This window comes from Lycorma delicatula, chromosome 11, assembly GCF_047948215.1.
Source record: "Lycorma delicatula isolate Av1 chromosome 11, ASM4794821v1, whole genome shotgun sequence".
Classification (NCBI taxonomy): Eukaryota; Metazoa; Arthropoda; class Insecta; order Hemiptera; family Fulgoridae; genus Lycorma; species Lycorma delicatula.
In genome coordinates, this window is record NC_134465.1 from 54,104,216 (window position 1) to 54,126,072 (window position 21,857).

The 21,857-nt window shown below is 33.9% G+C and overlaps 1 protein-coding gene across 2 annotated transcripts in view; it reads left to right on the forward strand.

Moving 5' to 3' along the window:
* Positions 1–21,857, forward strand: part of LOC142332074 (guanine nucleotide exchange factor for Rab-3A-like) — a 183,083-nt gene that overhangs the window by 117,652 nt on the left and 43,574 nt on the right. For both annotated transcript variants that reach the window (XM_075378256.1, XM_075378257.1), the window contains exon 4: positions 5,199–5,399. In XM_075378256.1, the coding sequence (XP_075234371.1) occupies positions 5,199–5,399 (201 nt within the window). The remainder of the gene's footprint in view (positions 1–5,198; positions 5,400–21,857) is intronic.

Genomic DNA, 21,857 nt, shown 5'->3' on the forward strand with positions numbered 1-21,857 from the left:
TTACTCTCGGCTAGAATTACTATATTATCAGCAAATCGTAGCATCTTTATCTTTTCACCTTGTACTGTTACTCCGAATCTAAATTGTTCTTTAACATCATTAACTGCTAGTTCCATGTAAAGATTAAAAAGTAACGGTGATAGGGAACATCCTTGTCGGACTCCCTTTATTATTACGGCTTCTTTCTTATGTTCTTCAATTGTTACTATTGCTGTTTGGTTCCTGTACATGTTATCAATTGTTCTTCTATCTCTGTATTTAAACCCTAATTTTTTTTAAATGCTGAACATTTTATTCCAGTCTACGTTATCAAATGCCTTTTCTAGGTCTATAAACGCCAAGTATGTTGGTTTGTTTTTCTTTAATCTTCCTTCTACTATTAATCTGAGGCCTAAAATTGCTTCCCTTGTCCCTATACATTTCCTGAAACCGAATTGGTCTTCTCCTAACACTTCTTCCACTCTCCTCTCAATTCTTCTGTATAGAATTCTAGTTAAGATTTTTGATGCATGACTAGTTAAACTAATTGTTCTGTATTCTTCACATTTATCTGCCCCTGCTTTCTTTGGTATCATGACTATAACACTTTTTTTGAAGTCTGACGGAAATTCCCCTTTTTCATAAATATTTCACATCAGTTTGTATAATCTATCAATCGCTTCCTCACCTGCACTGCACAGTAATTCTACAGGTATTCCGTCTATTCCAGGAGCCTATCTGCCATTTAAATCTTTTAATGCTCTCTTAAATTCAGATCTCAGTATTGTTTCTCCCATTTCATCCTCCTCAACTTCCTCTTCTTCCTGTATAACACCATTTTCTAATTCATTTCCTCCGTATAACTCTTCAATATATTCCATCCATCTATCGACTTTACCTTTCGTATTATATATCGGTGTACCATCTTTGTTTAACACATTATTAGATTTTAATTTATGTACCCCAAAATTTTCCTTAACTTTCCTGTATGCTCCGTCTATTTTACCAATGTTCATTTCTCTTTCCACTTCTGAACACTTTTCTTTAATCTACTCTTCTTTCGCCAGTTTGCACTTCCTGTTTATAGCATTTCTTAATTGCCGATAGTTCCAATGCTCGTAGTACAAAAAATTTATTTCTGTCAGATGGACGTTTGTGCGTATGTACATGTTGCATGTTGACCTCTATTTGGTCTTACAGCGTTGGACCCTGTTGACCGATTTTCTTCTAACTTGGTACACAAGTACTACCTTTGGGTTTTTTTTTGTTTTCTTGGCATTTCTCCTGCCACCACCCCATTCGGTCGTCCTAAGGCATAAGACCGAATGTCTGTGCCACAAACGGCTACTGAGTCTCGAAATAGTTTAGCGACCAGTGTCCTTACTAGCTCCTAAAGCTAACTTAATAGCGTGGTATCATACACCACTCGCTTGCGTGTCCCACCGCCCACTTGTCATATATCACTAAAATGGGTAGGCGCACCCCTTCAAATACTAAAACATATACGATGACTATCAATAATTAAATTTATCTCGTCAAAGACAGCGATTCCCTGCCACGCCTAGGCCGCTGAATGCCAGCAAGTACCTGTCCACCATTAAACCGTTTGGAGCCTTAATCTGGCAGTTAGCCAGCCATATCTCTCGGCTGGCATCCTGCAGCAGCGCGGTAGGTGTCTTTTCCCTTAGGCAAACTACTGATGTCGGTTGAACAAAGCAACCTCATCAAGAAACTCCCATACGGTCCGACAATGCGGCTCTCGCTACATTGACTCGGCGCTTGTGAGTGGACAATTTTCCCTTTGAACTCTAAGTTCCAGGGTGGCCTTAGTTCTGGCCCCCGCAAGAGTTGGGCAGTCAAACATCATGTGTTCGTTCGACTGGGTCTTTCCGCAGATGTGCAGCTCATCAGCTGCCAGGCGAACCGAAACAAATATTGGTTTAAATTTACGTAGTTGGAGAGCTCTCGGGCTCCCGTTGTTCTTAAAAACGAAGGAGAGGCATACCATCCCCACAAATCCTGTATAAACTTATACAAGGATCTTCCCTTAGTCCTTTGGAGAGAAAGAATGTATTAACGTTTTAAAAAAAATTGGATAAAAGGTCGTTTTAACTGAAATAAAATGTCATAATTTTACTGGGGCACTTTAATAAGCAATATTTGTTACAAAAGTTGAAGTTTTTTTATGGAGATCACAAATTACCAGATATGTTTACCTAATATTCACTCACCTATCTAACAAATGTTTTATTATATAAGTATATATTTTTTCCTTGCATCAAAAAAGAGTTAATGGTAATTTTTTGCAACTATATTTTCTTTCTACATCAATAAGCCTTCAAGCCAATATATAAACATACTTTAATCATCCCACTACAATGGTAACAAAATTTTTTTAACTCCTTAAAATTAAAAAAAAAATTTAAATCCATTACGCATTTAACACGTAAAAAATTTAATTTTTTGGCAGCATTTCTTGATAAATAAAACTACCCAACAATTTTCACCCCCTTCTTAGAAAATTATAACTTTATTTATAATAATGGTTGTATCATTGTATTTTTACTTTCCCGTCTAGCTCAATACCAGAGCTAAACCTATAGAAGGAAAAGTATAATCGGTCCAATTTGGGCATATGCGCTTTTCATCGGATCTTGACGTTTGACAACTCTTTTTTCTTTTTTCCTTGTTTAGCCTCCGATAAATACCTTTCAGATAATACTTCAGAGGATGATATATATAAGTGTAAATGAAGTGTAGTATTGTACAGTCTTAGTTCGACCATTCCTTAGATGTGTGGTTAATTGGTTAACCAAAGAACATCGGTATCCACGATCTAGTATTCAAATCCGTGTAAAAATAACTGACTTTACTAAGACTTGAACACTGGACTCTCTCGACTTCCAAATCAGCTGATTTGGGAAGAAACGTTCACCACTAGACCAACCTGGTGGGTTGACGTTTGACACCTAAAGAATCACAAAAACCAATGGAAATTTTCCGGATGTTCTTATGTACGTGTGTATGTTCGGTATCGCCATCTATATCACCTTATATATCCTGAACTACTGAACTGATTTTGACACTGGGTCAGACTACTTATATATATATATATATATATATATATATATATATATATATATATATATACATGGTGTCCCATATAAAACGCAACCCAACCTTATATTGGTAGGTATTGAAATAATAAAAAGGCATGTGTAAATGTAAATGTAATTTTTATTATTACCATCCATTACCTTACCTTTAGAGTAAATGTTGGAAGTGGCCGCCATCTTCTTGAATACAAGCTTCAATTCTTTTTACAGCGTTTCTTGCAACTTTTTTCAAAGTTTGTGGCTGGATATTTAATACAGCTTGTTCAATATTGACTTTCAATCGTTCAAGTGTTCGTGGTTTGTTGCTGTAGGCTTTTTCTTTGAGGTAACCCCGTAGAAAAAAATCCTCTGCAGTCAAATCTGAAGATCTTGGTGGCCACAAGCCTCGACCGATAACACGATTATCAAAGAATTCCTCGACGAAATCAGAAGTTTAACCTGCGTAGTGCGATATCGCACCGTCATGTTGTAGCCAGCAGTGTCTGTCTTTCTCTTCCGAGAGAGCGATGAACTGAAATAAAATATCCTGATATCGTTCTGCATTAATGGTGTACTCGAAAAAAATAGGACCGATTATTTTCTTCTGCGATATCGCTCACCACCACACGCCCAATTTCTGCGGGTGTAATTATTTTTCGTGATAAACGTGGGGATTTTCAGCGCTCCAAATTCTACTGTTTTGGCTGTTTACGTAGCCATCCAAATGAAACCGTACTTCATCTGTGAAAAATAACGAATCCATAACATTAATTTCCTCACGCAGAAAACGACGGAACCGTTGACAATATTGTAGCTTTTTTTCTTTGTCGGGCTCAAGAAGTGGATGAACCGTTTGAATGCGATAAGGTCGTAATTGTAATCGTTTGGTCGCCCGATGAACAGTTGATTTAGACAAATTAATTTCAGCAGATAAACGTCTGATCGATTTATTTGGCGAGGCGAGTAATCGGTCTTTCATTTCAGTGACAGTATCTGCATTCAACACTGACGCAGATCTTTTGTGTTCCTTGTTATTAATAGAACCGGTCTCTCTAAATGTTGCGACTAACCTTAATACTGATGTTTTGTTAGGAGCTGGTTTATCCGGGTACTTATGGCGAAACAAATCTTCCACTGCAACCGCTAATTACGTACTGAAGTACGACTCAACAATGAAAACTCGTTCATTTAGCGAAAACACCATCTTGTCTCTAGCAGTACACTGAACGTTATGATTGCATTGTTGTTACTATCGGTAGTGTTCTACTGCGTCACCGCGATGTTCAGATGTTGGACGAGTCCATTTCAGTAACGAGTAAGGGGGTAAGCTTGACTTTTGAAATTTCATGGATGAGTGATTGATGGGTTGCGTTTTATATGGGACACCCTGTATATATATATATATATATATATATATATATATATATATATATATATATATATATAATATAATTATGGCATTGATGCCATTAAATTTTCAACTTAAAAAATCCAGGGGTTGAGGCTGGGGACTAAAGTCACGCTCGGTATCTTGAGAGTTCGGCTAATTAAGGTCATATTTTTCTTAGGCACATTTGTTAACAATTAAAAAATAACAATATTTGCAAAAAAGTTTTCCAAAATCGTAACCCCACTCCTAAAAATGCTGTTGTAGTCGCCTGCTATATTGTGACATCATAGGTGAGCGGTAGAATTAAATAAATGAATAGTATTTAAAGTGTAAAAAAATAACTAGGTCTGGCCGGGTCTCGGAACTCGATCGCCGGTCGACTCGGTACTTGGTGTGTTAAGCCTCGCGGCTACAGTAGTCTGCCGACCGTACAAGCGAAATTTGTTTTATGTAAGTGATGAAATATTAGTTTAGTTAGCGCGACCGTCGTGGCTAGTACCGTTATGCCCACGCGAATTAAACACGGTAAAAGCGTTGAATTTAATGAACGAAAAAATATTATATTTAAATAAAATGATAAATATTTTAATTTAAGTTGTTTGTGTATATGTGTGTAATCTGTGTATGAGAGACAACATATTTGTTATCCATTTTGTTTTCCGATTTATATGATCAATTAAAATCAATATTACATCTAAACTATTCATAAATCGTTCATTTGTATGAATTTATAGGTTGACAGCGGAGTGGAAAGTGCAGCATCTAGTTGGGATCGTATGGCAGAAGTTAAAGAGCATGCTTTTGCAAGATTACAGGACGAATTAAAAAAAGCTCATGAAGAACTGAAGTTAAGAGATGAAGAAGTTACAAGATTAAGCAGAATAAGGAAAGAAGTTGAAGCTGAACTTGAAGATTTAACGGCTAGTTTATTTCAGGTATTTCAGTTTTTATTATTTTTACATTAAAAGTAGTACGGCAATCTTTTTTTTTCATGAAAATCAGGTGTTAAATGGTAGAGACGTTTGGAACCGCACTAAACATATTTTCTGCTTGTGAATGCCTTTATATGTTTTTTTTTTTAGGAACTAAGAATTCCTGCCCAATTTGAATGATTCTTTATAATGAATACTATTTATTGAGCTTTGAGGATGATTTTACGGGGAAATGTATTTAAAATAATTCTGTTATTAGGTGAACGATAATATTTAGTCACAGACTATATCGTATTTTATAGACATTTTTCGTGTAACTGCCAACTACACGTGTACATGAAGGTCTGTAAAATATTTTTAAGGTTGCAGCAAAACTGAAGCTTAGAAAAAACATTGAACTTTATTTTGATGTTTCATTTATAAATATCGAATAAAATAAATAATAAAATAATTTCTGTTTACCAAATATCAGTTATTTATTAATAAAAAATAAATATTTTTCCATGAATTTGTAAGGTAGGCGAGTGATTAATTTTTCATAGCGAGGGTTTTCATACAGAGTGTTCAAAAAGTGACGTAACCTTATGGAAGAATGTTTCATTCTTTTGTTATAAGTTTAATTTTTAAAAAATTAAGAAAAAATGAATAACACAATGCAACAGAGAATATTCATTGCGTCCCACTACGTTAGGTATGCCAGTTATGCCCAGACACAGAAAGGTTTGGTGTGGATGCACCAAACAAGTCCTCCATCAAGCAGGTGTACGACAAGTACACCAAGAGACAGGGATTGTGGTAGATGCAGTCAAAAGCGGTCGACCGAAAATGCTAACACCAGAAAAGTTGATCGACATGCAAGCTGCATATTATGTTGGTCCCAAGAAATCTATGCGACGTGTCGATCTGGTCCCATAGCATCGGGCAAGTGTTTAAAGATGCATCCGTAAGAATTGGTGTTGTTCATGAGTTGTTACCTGCAAACAAATGAAAGCGTGTACCTTTCTGTCAGTGGTTCATGTCATCTGTGGTTCACGGTGAAGAACTCTGTGATCGGTTTCGGTCAGACGAGGCACGTTCCATCTTGATGGATACGTGAATACATAGAATTAACGCATTTGGTGTACGGAAAATCCACATCAGCTGCTCGAACAAAAAGTGAGTGTTTGATGCGGAATTTCACGTAGCTGAATCTTCATGACATTCATTCACGGCACTGTAAACAGTGAGCGTTACATACAGATGGTGCGACAATTTGTAAACACTATTCCTGCAAACCGTCTAGAGTACACGTAATTTCATCAGGACAATGTTACGGCAATGAATTTTTTTGTGACCTCCTCAATCTTTTGATTTATCACCTTCTGACGTTTTCTTTTGAGGATACTTTAAGGATGCTGCTTACAAAACTCATCCTCGCATCGTTCCCAAATTGCAGAAAGAAATTGAACAAATAGTCGATCCAATTCCTCAACACACGTTACATGTGTTTAAATGCTGCACCTTTGTATTCAATTATGTGAATCGCATAATAGAGGCGTATTTTAACAAATAATTTAACTTTCTCTTTTTCCGTAAGTTTGTCACTTTTCCAACAAGTTGTATACGTACTGCAATATACACTGGATGCATATTAAACTATGGAAACGGGTTTATATTTGAAAACTAAGGGATATTAGGAAGTAGAAAGAAATGCTGATTAACATAGTTACATGGTGTTTATGAAATTTTTATCGACCATATTGAATCCAACTATCTTTTTAAATAAAAAAATGAACATATGTTACGTATATTGTATGAATTAAAGTTCCACTTACCAACAATTTTAAAAATATATATCCGAGTACTTTCGAAGCTGTTACTCCATCATCAGGAATTTTCCATGAGATATTAATGTAAATTCAAATGTACTTCTATAATAATATTTAAATTAAAAATTGTTACGTTCATAATAGTCGGTCTTCAAGAAACAAAATTAATTTGTATGTCAATAAGGCTGTATGATCTGTCCGTAAGATGTTTGCGATTATTATTTTTAATCTAATATTAAATTCTATTGGCTTTTCTATTATTATTACTATTATTACATAGATACCAAAGTATTCTATGAAAGCAATAGATGTTAGGTGTAATCAGAGATACGGAAAAGGGAATGTATTATTTCATTAGTTTAATTTTTTTGGCTTTTCTATTGTGACAGATAGTTACCGAAGAAATCTGTGAGGACGTTAAATATTAAGTATTATCTGAAATTAAGAAGAGAGAATGTCTTGTTCATTGGTTTAATTTTTATCGGGATTTCTATCTTAAAATAGATAGTTACTGAAGTAATCTATGAGGGTATTAAAAGATAACTGTAATCTGAGATATGCAAGAGGGGAGGACTTCTCCATTGATTTAATTTTTATCGGAGTTTCCATTCAGATTATATTGTTACCGTAGTAACCTGTGAGGGAGTTAAATGATAACTGTAATCTTAGATTTAGAAGAGGAGATGTCTTGGTCATTACACTAATTTTTATCGGCTCTTTTATTTAGATTAAATTGTTACCGAAGTAATTTGAGAGGGCGTTAAATGATAACTATAATCTGAGATATACAGAAGAGGGAATTTCTTCTTCAATGGCATATTTTTATCGGCTTTTCTATTCAGATTATATTGTAACCGTAGTAACCTATGAGAGTGTTAAATGATAACTGTAATTTAAGATACGGAAGAGGAGATGTCTGGTTCATTGGTTTAATTTTCATTGGTTCTTCTATTCTGAATATATTGTTACCGTAGTAATCTGCGATGGCGTTAAATGATAACTGTAATCTTAGATACGGAAGAGAGGATGTCTTGTTCATTGGTTTAATTTTTAACAGCTCTTCTTGTTTGGATTATATTGTTACCATAGTAATTAGCGTGGGCGTTAATTGATAACTGTAATGGGAGATATGGAAGAGTGAATTTATTGTTTATTTGTTTAATTTTTTAATTGCATTTTCTATTCTGAATAAAAAGGCATTCGATAACGTAGACTGGAGTAAAACGTTCAGCATTTTAAAAAAATTAGGGTTCAAATACAGAGATAGAAGAACAATCGCTAACATGTACAGGAACCAAACAGCAACAGTTACAATTCAAGAACATAAGAAAGAAGCCGTAATAAGAAAGGGAGTCCGACAAGGATGTTCCCTATCTCCGTTACTTTTTAATCTTTACATGGAACTAGCAGTTAATGATGTTAAAGAGCAATTTAGATTCGGAGTAACAGTACAAGGTGAAAAGATAAAGATGCTACGATTTGCTGATGATATAGTAATTCTACCCGAGAGTAAAAAGGATTTAGCAGAAACAATGAACGGCATAGATGAAGTCCTACGCAAGAACTATCGCATGAAAATAAACAAGAACAAAACAAAAGTAATGAAATGTAGTAGAAATAACAAAGATGGACCACTGAATGTGAAAATAGGAGGAGAAAAGATTATGGAGGTAGAAGAATTTTGTCATTTGTGAAGTAGAATTACTAAAGATGGACGAAGCAGGAGCGATATAAAATGCTGAATAGCACAAGCTAAACGAGCCTTCAGTAAGAAATATAATTTGTTTACATAAAAATTAATTTAAATGTCAGGAAAAGATTTTTGAAAGTGTATGTTTGGAGTGTCGCTTTATATGGAAGTGAAACTTGGACAATCGGAGTATCTGAGAAGAAAAGATTAGAAGCTTTTGAAATGTGGTTCTCTATAAGAGAATGTTAAAAATCAGATGGGTGGATAAAGTGACTAATGAGAAGGAGTTGCGGCAAATGGATAAAGAAAGAAGCATTTGGAAAAATATAGTTAAAAGAAGAGACAGACTTATAGGCCACATACTAAGGCATCCTGGAATAGTCCTTTTAATATTGGAAGGACAGGTAGAAGGAAAAAATTGTGTAGGCAGGCCACGTTTGGAATATGTAAAACAAATTGTTAGGGATGTAGGATGTAGAGGGTATACTGAAATGAAACGACTAGCACTAGATAGGGAATCTTGGAGAGCTGCATCAAACCAGTCAAATGACTGAAGACAAAAAAAAAAATTCTGAATAAATTGTTACCGCCGTAGTAATCTGCGAGGGCGTTAAAATGATAAATATAATCTTAAATACGGGAAAGTGATTTCTTGTTGATTAGTTTGATTTTTATCTGCTTTTATATTCTGATCAGGTAGTTATTGAAGTAATCTGTAAGGCCGTTAATTTTTTAAGTGTAATCTGAGAAACGAAAGAGCGAATGTGTTGTTTATTGGCTTAATTTTTATCGTCTTTTCAATTTTGATTAGTTTTTTAGCGTAGTAATCCCTGAAGGCGTAAAATGTTTATTCTTATCTGTAAAACGGAAGAAGGGATGACTTGTTCATTGGTTAAATTGTTATCGGCTTTTCTATTCAGATTATATTGTTACCGTAGTAACCTGCGAGGGCGTTAAATGATAACTTTAATCTGAGATATACAGAAGAGGGAATTTCTTCTTCAATGGTATATTTTTATCATTGAACAATGATAAAAATAACCATTCAGATTATATTGTAATCGCAGTAACCTATGTGAGTGTTGAATGATAACTGTAATTTAAGATAAGGTAGAGGAGATGTCTGGTTCATTGGTTTAATTTTTAACAGCTCTTCTTGTTGGGATTATATTGTTACCATAGTATTTAGCGTGGGCGTTAAATGACAACTGTAATGCGACATATGGAAGAGTGAATTTATTGTTCATTTGTTTAAGTTTTATTGCATTTTCTATTCTGAATAAAGGCATTCGATAACGTAGACGGGAATAAAATGTTCAGCATTTTAAAAAAATTAGGGTTCAAATACAGAGATAGAAAACCAATTGCTAACATGTACAGGAACCAAACAGCAACAGTAACAATTGAAGAACATAAGAAAGAAGCCCTAATAAGAAAGGGAGTCCGACAAGGATGTTCCCTATCTCCGTTATTTTTTAATCTTTACATGGAACTAGCAGTTAATGATGTTAAAGAACAATTTAGATTCGGATTAACAGTACAATGTGAAAAGATAAAGATGCTACGATTTGCTGATGATATAGTAATTCTACCCGAGAGTAAAAAGGATTTAGCAGAAACAATGAACGGCATAGATGAAGTCCTACGCAAGAATTATCGCGTGAAAATAAAGAAGAACAAAACAAAAGTAATGAAATGTAGTAGAAATAACAAAGATGGACCACTGAATGTGAAAATAGGAGGAGAAAAGATTATGGAGGTAGAAGAATTTTGTCATTTGTGAAGTAGAATTACTAAAGATGGACGAAGCAGGAGCGATATAAAATGCATTTTCTATTCTGAATAAAGGCATTCGATAACGTAGACGGGAATAAAATGTTCAGCATTTTAAAAAAATTAGGGTTCAAATACAGAGATAGAAAACCAATTGCTAACATGTACAGGAACCAAACAGCAACAGTAACAATTGAAGAACATAAGAAAGAAGCCCTAATAAGAAAGGGAGTCCGACAAGGATGTTCCCTATCTCCGTTATTTTTTAATCTTTACATGGAACTAGCAGTTAATGATGTTAAAGAACAATTTAGATTCGGATTAACAGTACAATGTGAAAAGATAAAGATGCTACGATTTGCTGATGATATAGTAATTCTACCCGAGAGTAAAAAGGATTTAGCAGAAACAATGAACGGCATAGATGAAGTCCTACGCAAGAATTATCGCGTGAAAATAAAGAAGAACAAAACAAAAGTAATGAAATGTAGTAGAAATAACAAAGATGGACCACTGAATGTGAAAATAGGAGGAGAAAAGATTATGGAGGTAGAAGAATTTTGTCATTTGTGAAGTAGAATTACTAAAGATGGACGAAGCAGGAGCGATATAAAATGCCGAATAGCACAAGCTAAACGAGCCTTCAGTAAGAAATATAATTTGTTTACATAAAAATTAATTTAAATGTCAGGAAAAGATTTTTGAAAGTGTATGTTTATATGGAGTGTCGCTTTATATGGAAGTGAAACTTGGACAATCGGAGTATCTGAGAAGAAAAGATTAGAAGCTTTTGAAATGTGGTGCTATAGGAGAATGTTAAAAATCAGATGGGTGGATAAAGTGACAAATGAAGAGGTATTGCAACAAATAGATTTGGAAAAATATAGTTAAAAAAGAGGAGGCCACATACTAAGGCATCCTGGAATAGTCGCTTTTATATTGGAAGGACAGGTAGAAGGAAAAAATTGTGTAGGCAGGCCACGTTTGGAATATGTAAAACAAATTGTTAGGGATGTAGGATGTAGAAGGTATACTGAAATGAAACGACTAGCACTCGATAGGGAATCTTGGAGAGATTCCTGCATCAAACCAGTCAAATGACTGAAGACAAAAAAAAAAATTCTGAATAAATTGTTACCGCCGTAGTAATCTGCGAGGGCGTTAAATGATAAATATAATCTTAAATACGGGAAAGTGATTTCTTGTTGATTAGTTTGATTTTTATCTGCTTTTATATTCTGATCAGGTAATTATTGAAGTAATCTGTAAGGCCGTTAATTTTTTTAGCGTAATCTGAGAAACGAAAGAGCGAATTGGCTTAATTTTTATTGTCTTTTCAATTTTGATTAGTTTTTTACCGTAGTAATCCCTGAAGGCGTAAAATGTTTAATCTTATCTGTAAAACGGAAGAGGGGATGACTTGTTCATTTGTTAAATTTTTATCGCCTTTTCTATTCAGATTACATTGCTACCGTAGTAACCTGTGAGGGCGTTAAATGATAACTCTAATCTTAGATACGGAATAGGCAATTACTTGCTCATTGATTTAATTTTTATAGGATTTTCTATTCAGATTATATTGTTACTGTAACCTGCGACTGCGGTAAATGATAACACTATTTTTAAATACGGAAGAGAAGATGTCTTAGTCATTGATATAATTTTTATCTGCTCTTCTATCTAGATTATATTGTTACCGTAGTAACCTGTGAGGGCGTTAAATGATAACTCTAATCTTAGATACGGAATAGGCAATTACTTGCTCATTGATTTAATTTTTATAGGATTTTCTATTCAGATTATATTGTTACTGTAACCTGCGACTGCGGTAAATGATAACACTATTTTTAAATACGGAAGAGAAGATGTCTTAGTCATTGATATAATTTTTATCTGCTCTTCTATCTAGATTATATTGTTACCATAGTAATCTGCGTGGGCGTTAAATGATAACTGTAATGTGAGATACAGAAGAGGGCGTAGTAACCTTTGAAAGCGTTAAATGATAACTGTAATCTTACACACGTAGGAGGTGATGTATTTTTCATTGGTTTAATTTTTATCGCCTTTTGTATTTTGATTATATTGTTACCGTAGTTACTTGTGAGGGCGTTAAATGATTACTGTAATCTTAGATACGGAAGAGGGGATGTCTTGTTCATTGGTTTTATTTTTATGGCCTTTTTTATTTAGATTATATTGTTACCGTAGTTACCGTAGTATATTATAATTACCGTAGTAGTAACTAAAAAAGGGCGTTAAATGATAAATGTAATCTTAGGTATGGGAGAGTGAATTTCTTGTTCATTAGTTTGGTTTTTATCTGCTTTTATATTCTGATTATGTTGTTATTGAAGTAATCTGTGAGGCCGTTAATTGTTAAGTGTAATCTAAGAACCGAATGAACGAATGTCTTGTTCATTGGTTTACTTTTCATAGTCTCTTTTATTTTGATTAGACAGTTACAGAAGTAATCCTTGAGGATGTAAATGATAAATCTAATCTGCGATACGGAAGCTGAATATCTTGTTCATTGTTTCATTTGTTTCATTGTTGTTGATGATTTGTTTCATTTTTATTGGATTTTCTATTCTTTTTACGTAGTTACCGGTGTAACGTGTGAGGGTTATAGAGGACTATAGATTATCGTTCAATTTACTAACAAATTAGTACTTAATCCTTACTTTTAGTTTATAACCGAGTACTTTCGGAACCGTTACTTCATCATCAAGGATTTCCCATAAGATCTTAATTCAAATTCAAAAGTATAATCATATTTAAATTCAAAATTGCATCGTTCATAATAGTCGGTTTTCAAAAAGTTAAATTGATTTGTTCGTCAATAAGACCTTTACTTTTAAGTCGCAAAAATGAAATTTCTGTGACTATTATTTAAATCATATTAAAATATATGTTATGTCATAAATTGTATTAAATGATTTAAATATATAATTCTATGCGTAAAACTATGGCGAATACCGTTTCTCGATATATCCCTTCGTTGTTGATGTGTAAGCAATCAAATGTGCAAACTGATAAATTGCGGTAGTAAAAAAACGTGGTAAATGCCTGGTAGTTACTTTTATTCTTATTATCTTCCGAAGTACATCCATTAACAAATTTTAAATAGTTAGTCTTGGAATTAGTGACCCAAATATTAGTAACAGTCTTCATAATAATAAATAACACTTCCAATAAAATTATTATTAATAATAATATACAATAACTAATCATTTTTCCGGCCTCCGTGGCGCGAGTGGTAGCGTCTCGGCCCTTCACCCGGAGGTCCCGGGTTTGAATCCCGGTCAGGCATGGCATTTTTCACACACGCTACAAATCATTCATCTCATCCTCTGTACAGTAATGCTTAACTGCGGATGATGAAGATAATTTCATCATTTATACAAATTAAGTTGCTAGGTCAACTGAATGATTTATTTATATAAAGAGTCTTCGTGAAGAATAGTGGGGGTTTCTGTAATTCAGATAAAGATAGTAATGATTTGGAAACCCACCGGGTTGGTCTAGTGGTTAACGCGTCTTCCCAAATCAGCTGATTTGGAAGTCGAGAGTTACAGCGTTCAAGTCCTAGTAAAGCCAGATATTTTTACATGGATTTGAATACTAGATCGTGGATACCGGTGTTCTTTGGTGGTTGGGTTTCAATTAACCACACATCTCAGGAACGGTCGAACTGAGAATGTACAAGACTAACACTTCATTTACACTCATACATATCATCCTCATTCATCCTCTGAAGAATTATCTAAACGGTAGTTACCGGAGGCTAAACAGGAAAAAGAAAGAAAGTAATGATTTGGAAGTCGAAAGTTCCAGCATTCAAGTCCTAGTAAAGACAGATATTTTTACACGGATTTGAATACTAGATCGTGGATACCGGTGTTCTTTGGTAATTGGGTTTCAATTAACCACACATCTCATGTATGGTCGAACTGAGAATGTACAAGACTGCACTTCATTCACACTCATACACATCATCCTCATTCATCCTCTGAAGTATTATCTAAACGGTAGTTACCAGAGGCTAAACAGGAAAAAAAAGAAAGATAAAGATAGTAAGGAAATTTTGAGAAGTTATTTTGGTAGCCCTGATAACCTTCAACCCAAAATTTTGTGTAACAGCAGTTCAATTCACCACACCAGTTTTTGTACTGGTGTTGAGGTGTGTTTATTTCGTTGCTATGCTCATTGTTCAATTAAAAGCAAAGTATGTTTTGTGACTGGCTGAATTAAATTCCGTAATATTAGTTTCTACGTGAATATGGAATAGAGCCATCACGTGAAAATAATATACGACTTCAGTTCAAACATTTCGAAGAATCTAGATCTGTTCTGTTCTCAAGGGAATATCAACCGGCAGCCCACGAGTATCAGACGAAACTGTTGAACAAATTAGGCAATCTGCGATCAGAAGTCCTAAAAAATTCATCTTTCGTCGAAGCCTTGAATTATGTATTCCGAAAACAACATTTCACAAAGTTTCACACAAAATATTTGAAATTACACGCATTTAAAATCCAGCTATTGGAGAAATTGAAAGCTGATGATGGAGAAAAACGTTTCAATTTCTCTGTTGAAATATTCCACAAAACGAATTATTTTCGACGATTTAATTTTTACGGATGATGCTACATTCCATATTAATAGATACGTTAACAGACACAATTCACGAATATGGAGATCTGGAAACACAGATGTAATTTTCCAGAGATCTGGAATCACAGATGAGATCAGAGAAACAACGCGACACGCATGAAGTTAATGTTTGGTGTGGTATGATGAAAATTAGTGTAATCGTACCTTTTTTTCTTAACTGAAAAGACTATTAATGGAAATATTATCTCTCGATGTATTAAACAATCGACTGAATGAACTCGAAAACACACAAGGACTTCATTTCCAAAAAGGTGGCGCATTCCCGCAGTGTAATGCATTCGTCAGCTAGGCTTTGAACAGAAAATGGATATGCTAGCAAGGAATTATATATCCTGGTCTCCAACGAGTCCAATTCTGACATCTTGCGATTTTTTCTTGTGGGAGTAAATAAAAATCATTGTTTATTGGCAAAAAATATGCAATCTATGTCACTTAAAGAAAGGATTAATGAAGTGATTGTAATCATAACAGAATATATATTAATTTGGGTGTGGGCAGAAACTGAGTATCGGTTGTACATATTCCGGACGACATATTGAAATTTATTACTTACGTAAAAAAATTTTTGAGATGATAAATTCGATAAATAAACAACTCTTAAGTATTATTTTCCCGTTTAGCGCTACAGCAGAGCTGTAGCTTTAGAAGAAAACGTATTGCAATTGGTCCAGTTTGGGCTTATGCGATTTTCACCGGATCTTGACGTTTTGACACCTAAGGAACCCAAAAAATTGGTTGGAAATTTCCCGGATGTACGTGTGTGTGTGTGTGTGTGTGTGTGTGTGTGTGTGTGTGTGTGTGTGTGTGTGTGTGTTCAGTTTTGCACTCTAAATCACTTTATATGTTCAAATCTACTCAACCGATTTTGAACAAACTTGGTCAGATTAGTTCTACATATGGACATTGATTCCATTAAATTTTCAACTTAAGAGGTCAAGCGGGTGAAACTGTACAGCAAGGTCATCGTCATAATTTCGAGATTTCACTTAAAAGGTTTTATTTTTCTTAGCATTAACATTTGTTAATTAAAAAATTATATTTGCAAAAGAAATTTTTCGCAAAATCGCACCCCTGCCCAAAAAATTATCTTAATAAACTAGTGGCTATATGGGTATACTGCGTCACTAGTTCTTCCTCTCATTACAAGGAGCGCTAATGTAGCATTGACGTACAGTACCTGTAGTCATCCCAATCCCGTAGAGGGAAGACACCCACGTTGTGACGTTACCGGTCGCCACACCATACACCACCCCCTTCGTTCCGAGCCCTGAGGGGCTTTACCGGAGATCGTCCTTAGACCCTCTAACTGATTACATCTCGCAGTCATCAGCCACGCATCGGTCGGGACGTCACCGACTTAAATGCCTCGGCAGACATTTGCATCAGTGAAATATATATTAAATTTCGCCTTCACGTAGTCCTCAAACAGACAACTTCACATCCAACCTAACATGATTCCCTCAAACTAACTGACCGAAACCGTGGAATCGCGAACACCGTGCTTAGTCCAGATTTGACAGCACCGTTCGTGACTGTGAATACCTCAGAAAACGAACGAGTTTAAAATCAAATCAGTGCTACACTCATACCAATCAAAATTATGTCTTACGCAACATAGAAATTCAGATCTACATCCAAATAAGTCGACCAATTTAGGTCACCTAACAAGGGGAACGCAACCTCATTCCGGTCCGCGCAGGAGCCGGGGACAAACCCCGCATCCACACCCGATCTTATTATGGTGTCTCGTGTGGCGTTACGATCAGGACGCCACCGTCGGAGGGAAGCTACGCCACCGGTCGCACGGATTAACATACTCCGGCGGCGCGGCCATCTCCACCAGCGGGAGCCCCAAATCGAATCACAAACAATACCAATATAACCGTGGCACGATGCCAATGCGCCTGTCTCCAACCAATCCAGTGCCCAAGCCGGTACCCTAGCCACTCGGGAACCTACCACGACCGAGTAACTCGATTAAACGCCCTCGGCAGACTAGCATTTGTAGTCATCCGCTATGTTGTGACGTAACAGGTGAGCGGTAGAATTAAATAATTGAATAATATTTAAAGTGTCCTCTAGTAGCCTCACACCGGTGCGAATGAAATAACGTTATGCGCGCGTGCTTTAGTTAGAATCATTGACTTAAATAACCGAAAAATATTATATTCAAATAATAACAACTGTGTTGCCAACATTTTTTTTGTTTTCATTTAATCTATGTTCAAAACTCCACAATTATTTTATGAAGACCCTAATTTAAAAATCTAACCAAACGCATTCAGTCCTAAATTATTTAATACAATAAATTTTTTAAGCGTATTTTTTCTCGTAAAACTTTACATTAAATAGTGTATCACATGGTGGCTACCTTCCTATTTAAAAAAGAAGGTTTGATTCAATATAGAGCATCCAGGATGCTCTATATTGAATATTTCAGACATATCATAAAATGATAGTTTTATATCTATGTAGATCCGCGCTTTTTTCTACATCCTAATATCTCTCAGTTTTGAAATATGAAACCGTTCCCGTACTTTAATATCACTCTATATAATTAAAGTACATCTGTAAATAATTATAAAAATTTATTTTAATTCTGTATTTTCTTAGCGTTCCATTCAAAATTTTAAATTAAAGCTGATTTTTTTTTTTTGATTTTTTTACTTATTTTCATCTGCTCCCATTATTTCGATTTGTTTCTATTATACGGTTTTTACGGTATTACAATTGAACCACAGCTTTGTTAGATGTCTAACTACACTTTTCTTCTTTTTTTTTTGATACAATGAAAATATTTACTGTCTGTTCCTTCGAAACCATGAATTGATCTGTTGAATGTTTTAAATTGGCTTTTTGAAGGAGAGCATATAACTTCTCTACTTTTTGTTTTATTCTGACTGTCATCCTGTATAAAAGCTTCAGATGAATGGTAATGTAAACAATTTTTTGTAGCTATGAAAAAATGCCTTGCCTAATCGGGACCTGAATCCAAAACCTCCAGATTAAAGATTGAGATACTACCACTCTGCCATAGATATCGGCTTAATATAATATAAATACGAAAATATATTTAATTTTTATGTTTTTTTTAGAGATTTATTAAAAAATTGAAGTAAAAATGGTTTTATTTTAATAACTCCCCATTATAACGATTTGTTTCTATTCGTCCCTGTTTTTACGAAATTAGGACATGAACAATGTAACTTTCTATTTTTTTTTCTACCGTCTTCCCATTAAAAAAGCATGGTGCTTTGTTTTTTTGCTGTGTGTGCTTACATTTTTATTTTGAATGAAGAGCCATCTAACGGAAAAAATTAACTACCATCTAGCGGGAAAAAAATGAACTAACTGTATAATAAATTGTATTATATGCTATAAACAGTATATGTTGTTTACATTTACATTTATTATACTTATTGTTTTTTACATTTTGTTAAAAAAAAACTATTGCAAACATAACTTTTGTTGAAATTTTATAAAAATAAATAATCATAGAACAAATGTTGGTGTAAGCAACGTACTGTTTATAGTAGACAATAAAATTTATTATTCAGTTAGTTCATGTTTTTGCCATTATTTTCCGTAATTTTAATTTTTTTGGTATTGTAATGTTTTTATTAATGAAAACATTTACGAACGATATAAAATGAATTTTATATCCGAGGAAATCCACCATTTACCTATATGCATCAGGAGAAACCATAATAAAACCTGACAAGAACAGCACCATAAAATACTTAATCCTGTATGTATTATGAATTGGTAAGAAAAATGCTGAAAAAATAAAAACTGCAATAATTTGAAACCTAATTGATCTACTGAGACGGGTAGTTTCAAGTCACACCTAATGAGATCTTACCAAAAATTTTTCTTCAACTCTGAGATGAGATATGAGCGAATATTCGTTCTCCTTATATTATGACATTGTAAGAAAAACGCTGAAATACTGGCCAGTGGACACAGCTAACTAGTTAAACTTAAAAAGAACGAAATGAATTCATATTATTTTAAAAGATTGAATCAAAAAATGATTGTTATCTCTGAAAATAAAATATTAATAAATTGGTTTCTTTCTCATAAAATATATATTTATTCGTTCTTTAAAAGAAAAGAAAATATAGAAATTCATGCGAAATTTCACCTTTGTGATTAGGAAAAAATTCAACCAATGCCTTAATCTTCTTTGGAAGCCATTGTTAACCGGTATTATATTGTCATAGAGATTAAAACAGTTACGTATTTCTATGATGAATACAAGTTTTTATTTATATATTTCTCAAGGATTGAGTTACCTTAGGCAGCATGGAGTGAATATAACGAAATGAAATTAAGATTTGATCGTAAAAATGTAATTTAACTATTATTTAAAAATAAATTCTCAGAATAAAGTTAATTTTTTTATTATTATTGTAATTATAAAAATAATTACTTTTGTGATAGAAGCGGGTAGAGGTAGGAATATCCCCTCCCACCAAATTAGTATATTATTATAAATTCCAAGAAGTATCTTCTTTTCTTTGTGTGATAATGGTAAGGGGAAAAAAGTTGTTCGATTATACAACTTTACAATATTAATTGATAAGTTATCTTTCTTGGAACAATTTCATAAATAATAAAAATCCAAGGCTATCTTTTGAACCGGATAACCCCGTGTTTGTAGTAAATATAATTTATTTATTGTATTTCTTTCTCTTTACTATTATTATACTCTTCTATGAAATACATATAATGAAGGTCATATACTCGTACCTGAATTCACTCTTAGTACTGCTAATACGAGTATACTTAGTTTTATATATTTAACGACTTAGCCGTGTTAGATTAGAGAAATAGTACATGTGTTATCATTATTTCAATTAGGTTTACTTGTTTATGCTTTAATGTATTAATACAAAAGCTTTTCTGATTGCTATCACACTACAATGCTTTGATTGCTCGTAAATATATGGAGACACATTACAAACTGTATGGAAAAAATTTGTCTTTTTTTTACGTATTTATATATATGTATAAAACATTTTATATTATTTTATTATAATAAATATATATATATATATATATATAATTATATATTATATTTTAATAATTTAATTTACAAAAATATATAATTAATCAGGGTATGGCAGAAAACCTGATGATTTGTAGAATAATATCCTCGTTAAACAATATTTCTAAGAACTCGTTTTACATGGTAATTATATACGATTACAGGTTCGCCTCTAATTTAGATGAAATATGGAATATAACTTATTTAGAACGTAAGTTTTTTTTGTCTTCAGTCATTTGACTGGTTTGATACTGCCCTCCAAGATTCCCTATCTTGTGCCAGTCGTTTCATTTCGGTATAATCTTTACTTCCTACATACCAAACAATTTGTTTTACGTATTCCAAACGTTACCTACCTGCACAATTTTTCCCATCTACCTGTCCATTCAGTACGAAAGCGACTATTCCAGGATGCCTTAATATGTGGCCTATAAGACTGTCTCTTATTTAACTATATTTTTTCAAATGCTTCTCTCTTCATCAATTTGCCGCAACATCTCTTCATTTGTCACTTTATCCACCCATCTGAAAAGATTTTTATTGTATTTTTAATAAATTAGTGACGAAATCTTTACTTTCCCGTCTAGATAGCGCTATAGCTCTAGAAAGTAAAGTATTGTAATCGGTCAAATTTGGGCATAAGCGGTTTTCACCGGATCTTGACGTTTTGACACCTAAGGAACCGAAAAAATCAGATAGAAATTTTCCGGATGTTAATGTTCATACGGGTGTGTGTGTGTGTGTGTGTGTGTGTATGTGTTGGCCTCTAACCGAGTTTGACCAAACTTGGTCAGATTACTTCTAAATATGGGGCATTGATGCCATTAAATTTTCAATTTAAAAAGTCAAACGGTTGAGGTTGTAGAGCAACGACATCCTCACTCAGTTTCTCGAGATATACCCTAAATAAACTCATATGTTTCTTAGTCACATTTGTTAACAATTAAAAAATAACAATATTTGCAGCAAAAAAATTTTTGTAAATTCGCATCCCAACCCCAAAAAATTCTCTAAACTATGTTGTGACGCCACAGGTTAGCGGTAGAATTAAACAAATGAATAATATTTAAAATGTAAAAAAAATAACTTGTCTAGCCGGGTCTCGAATTCGATCACACAATTGATTCGGCGCGTTAAGTCTCGCGGCTACACCGGTCTGCCGACCGTACTAGCGAAATTTACTTCTATGTAAGTTGTGAAATTACATTAGTTTAGTTAGTGCCAAACGTCGCTGCTGGTATCGCCGCACCCGCGCGAATTAAATACGGTATTCGCGTGCGCTTTAGTTAGAATCATTGAATTAAATAAACGAAAAAATATTATATTGAAATAAAATTATAAATATTTTTAATTAATTTGGGTGTGTATGTGTGTGTAAGCTGTGCATCAAAAATAACCCACATTTTTAGGACTTTTCTGGGACGCGGCTTTAGCCGGGTTACGAGGGAAAGTCCTACAACTGT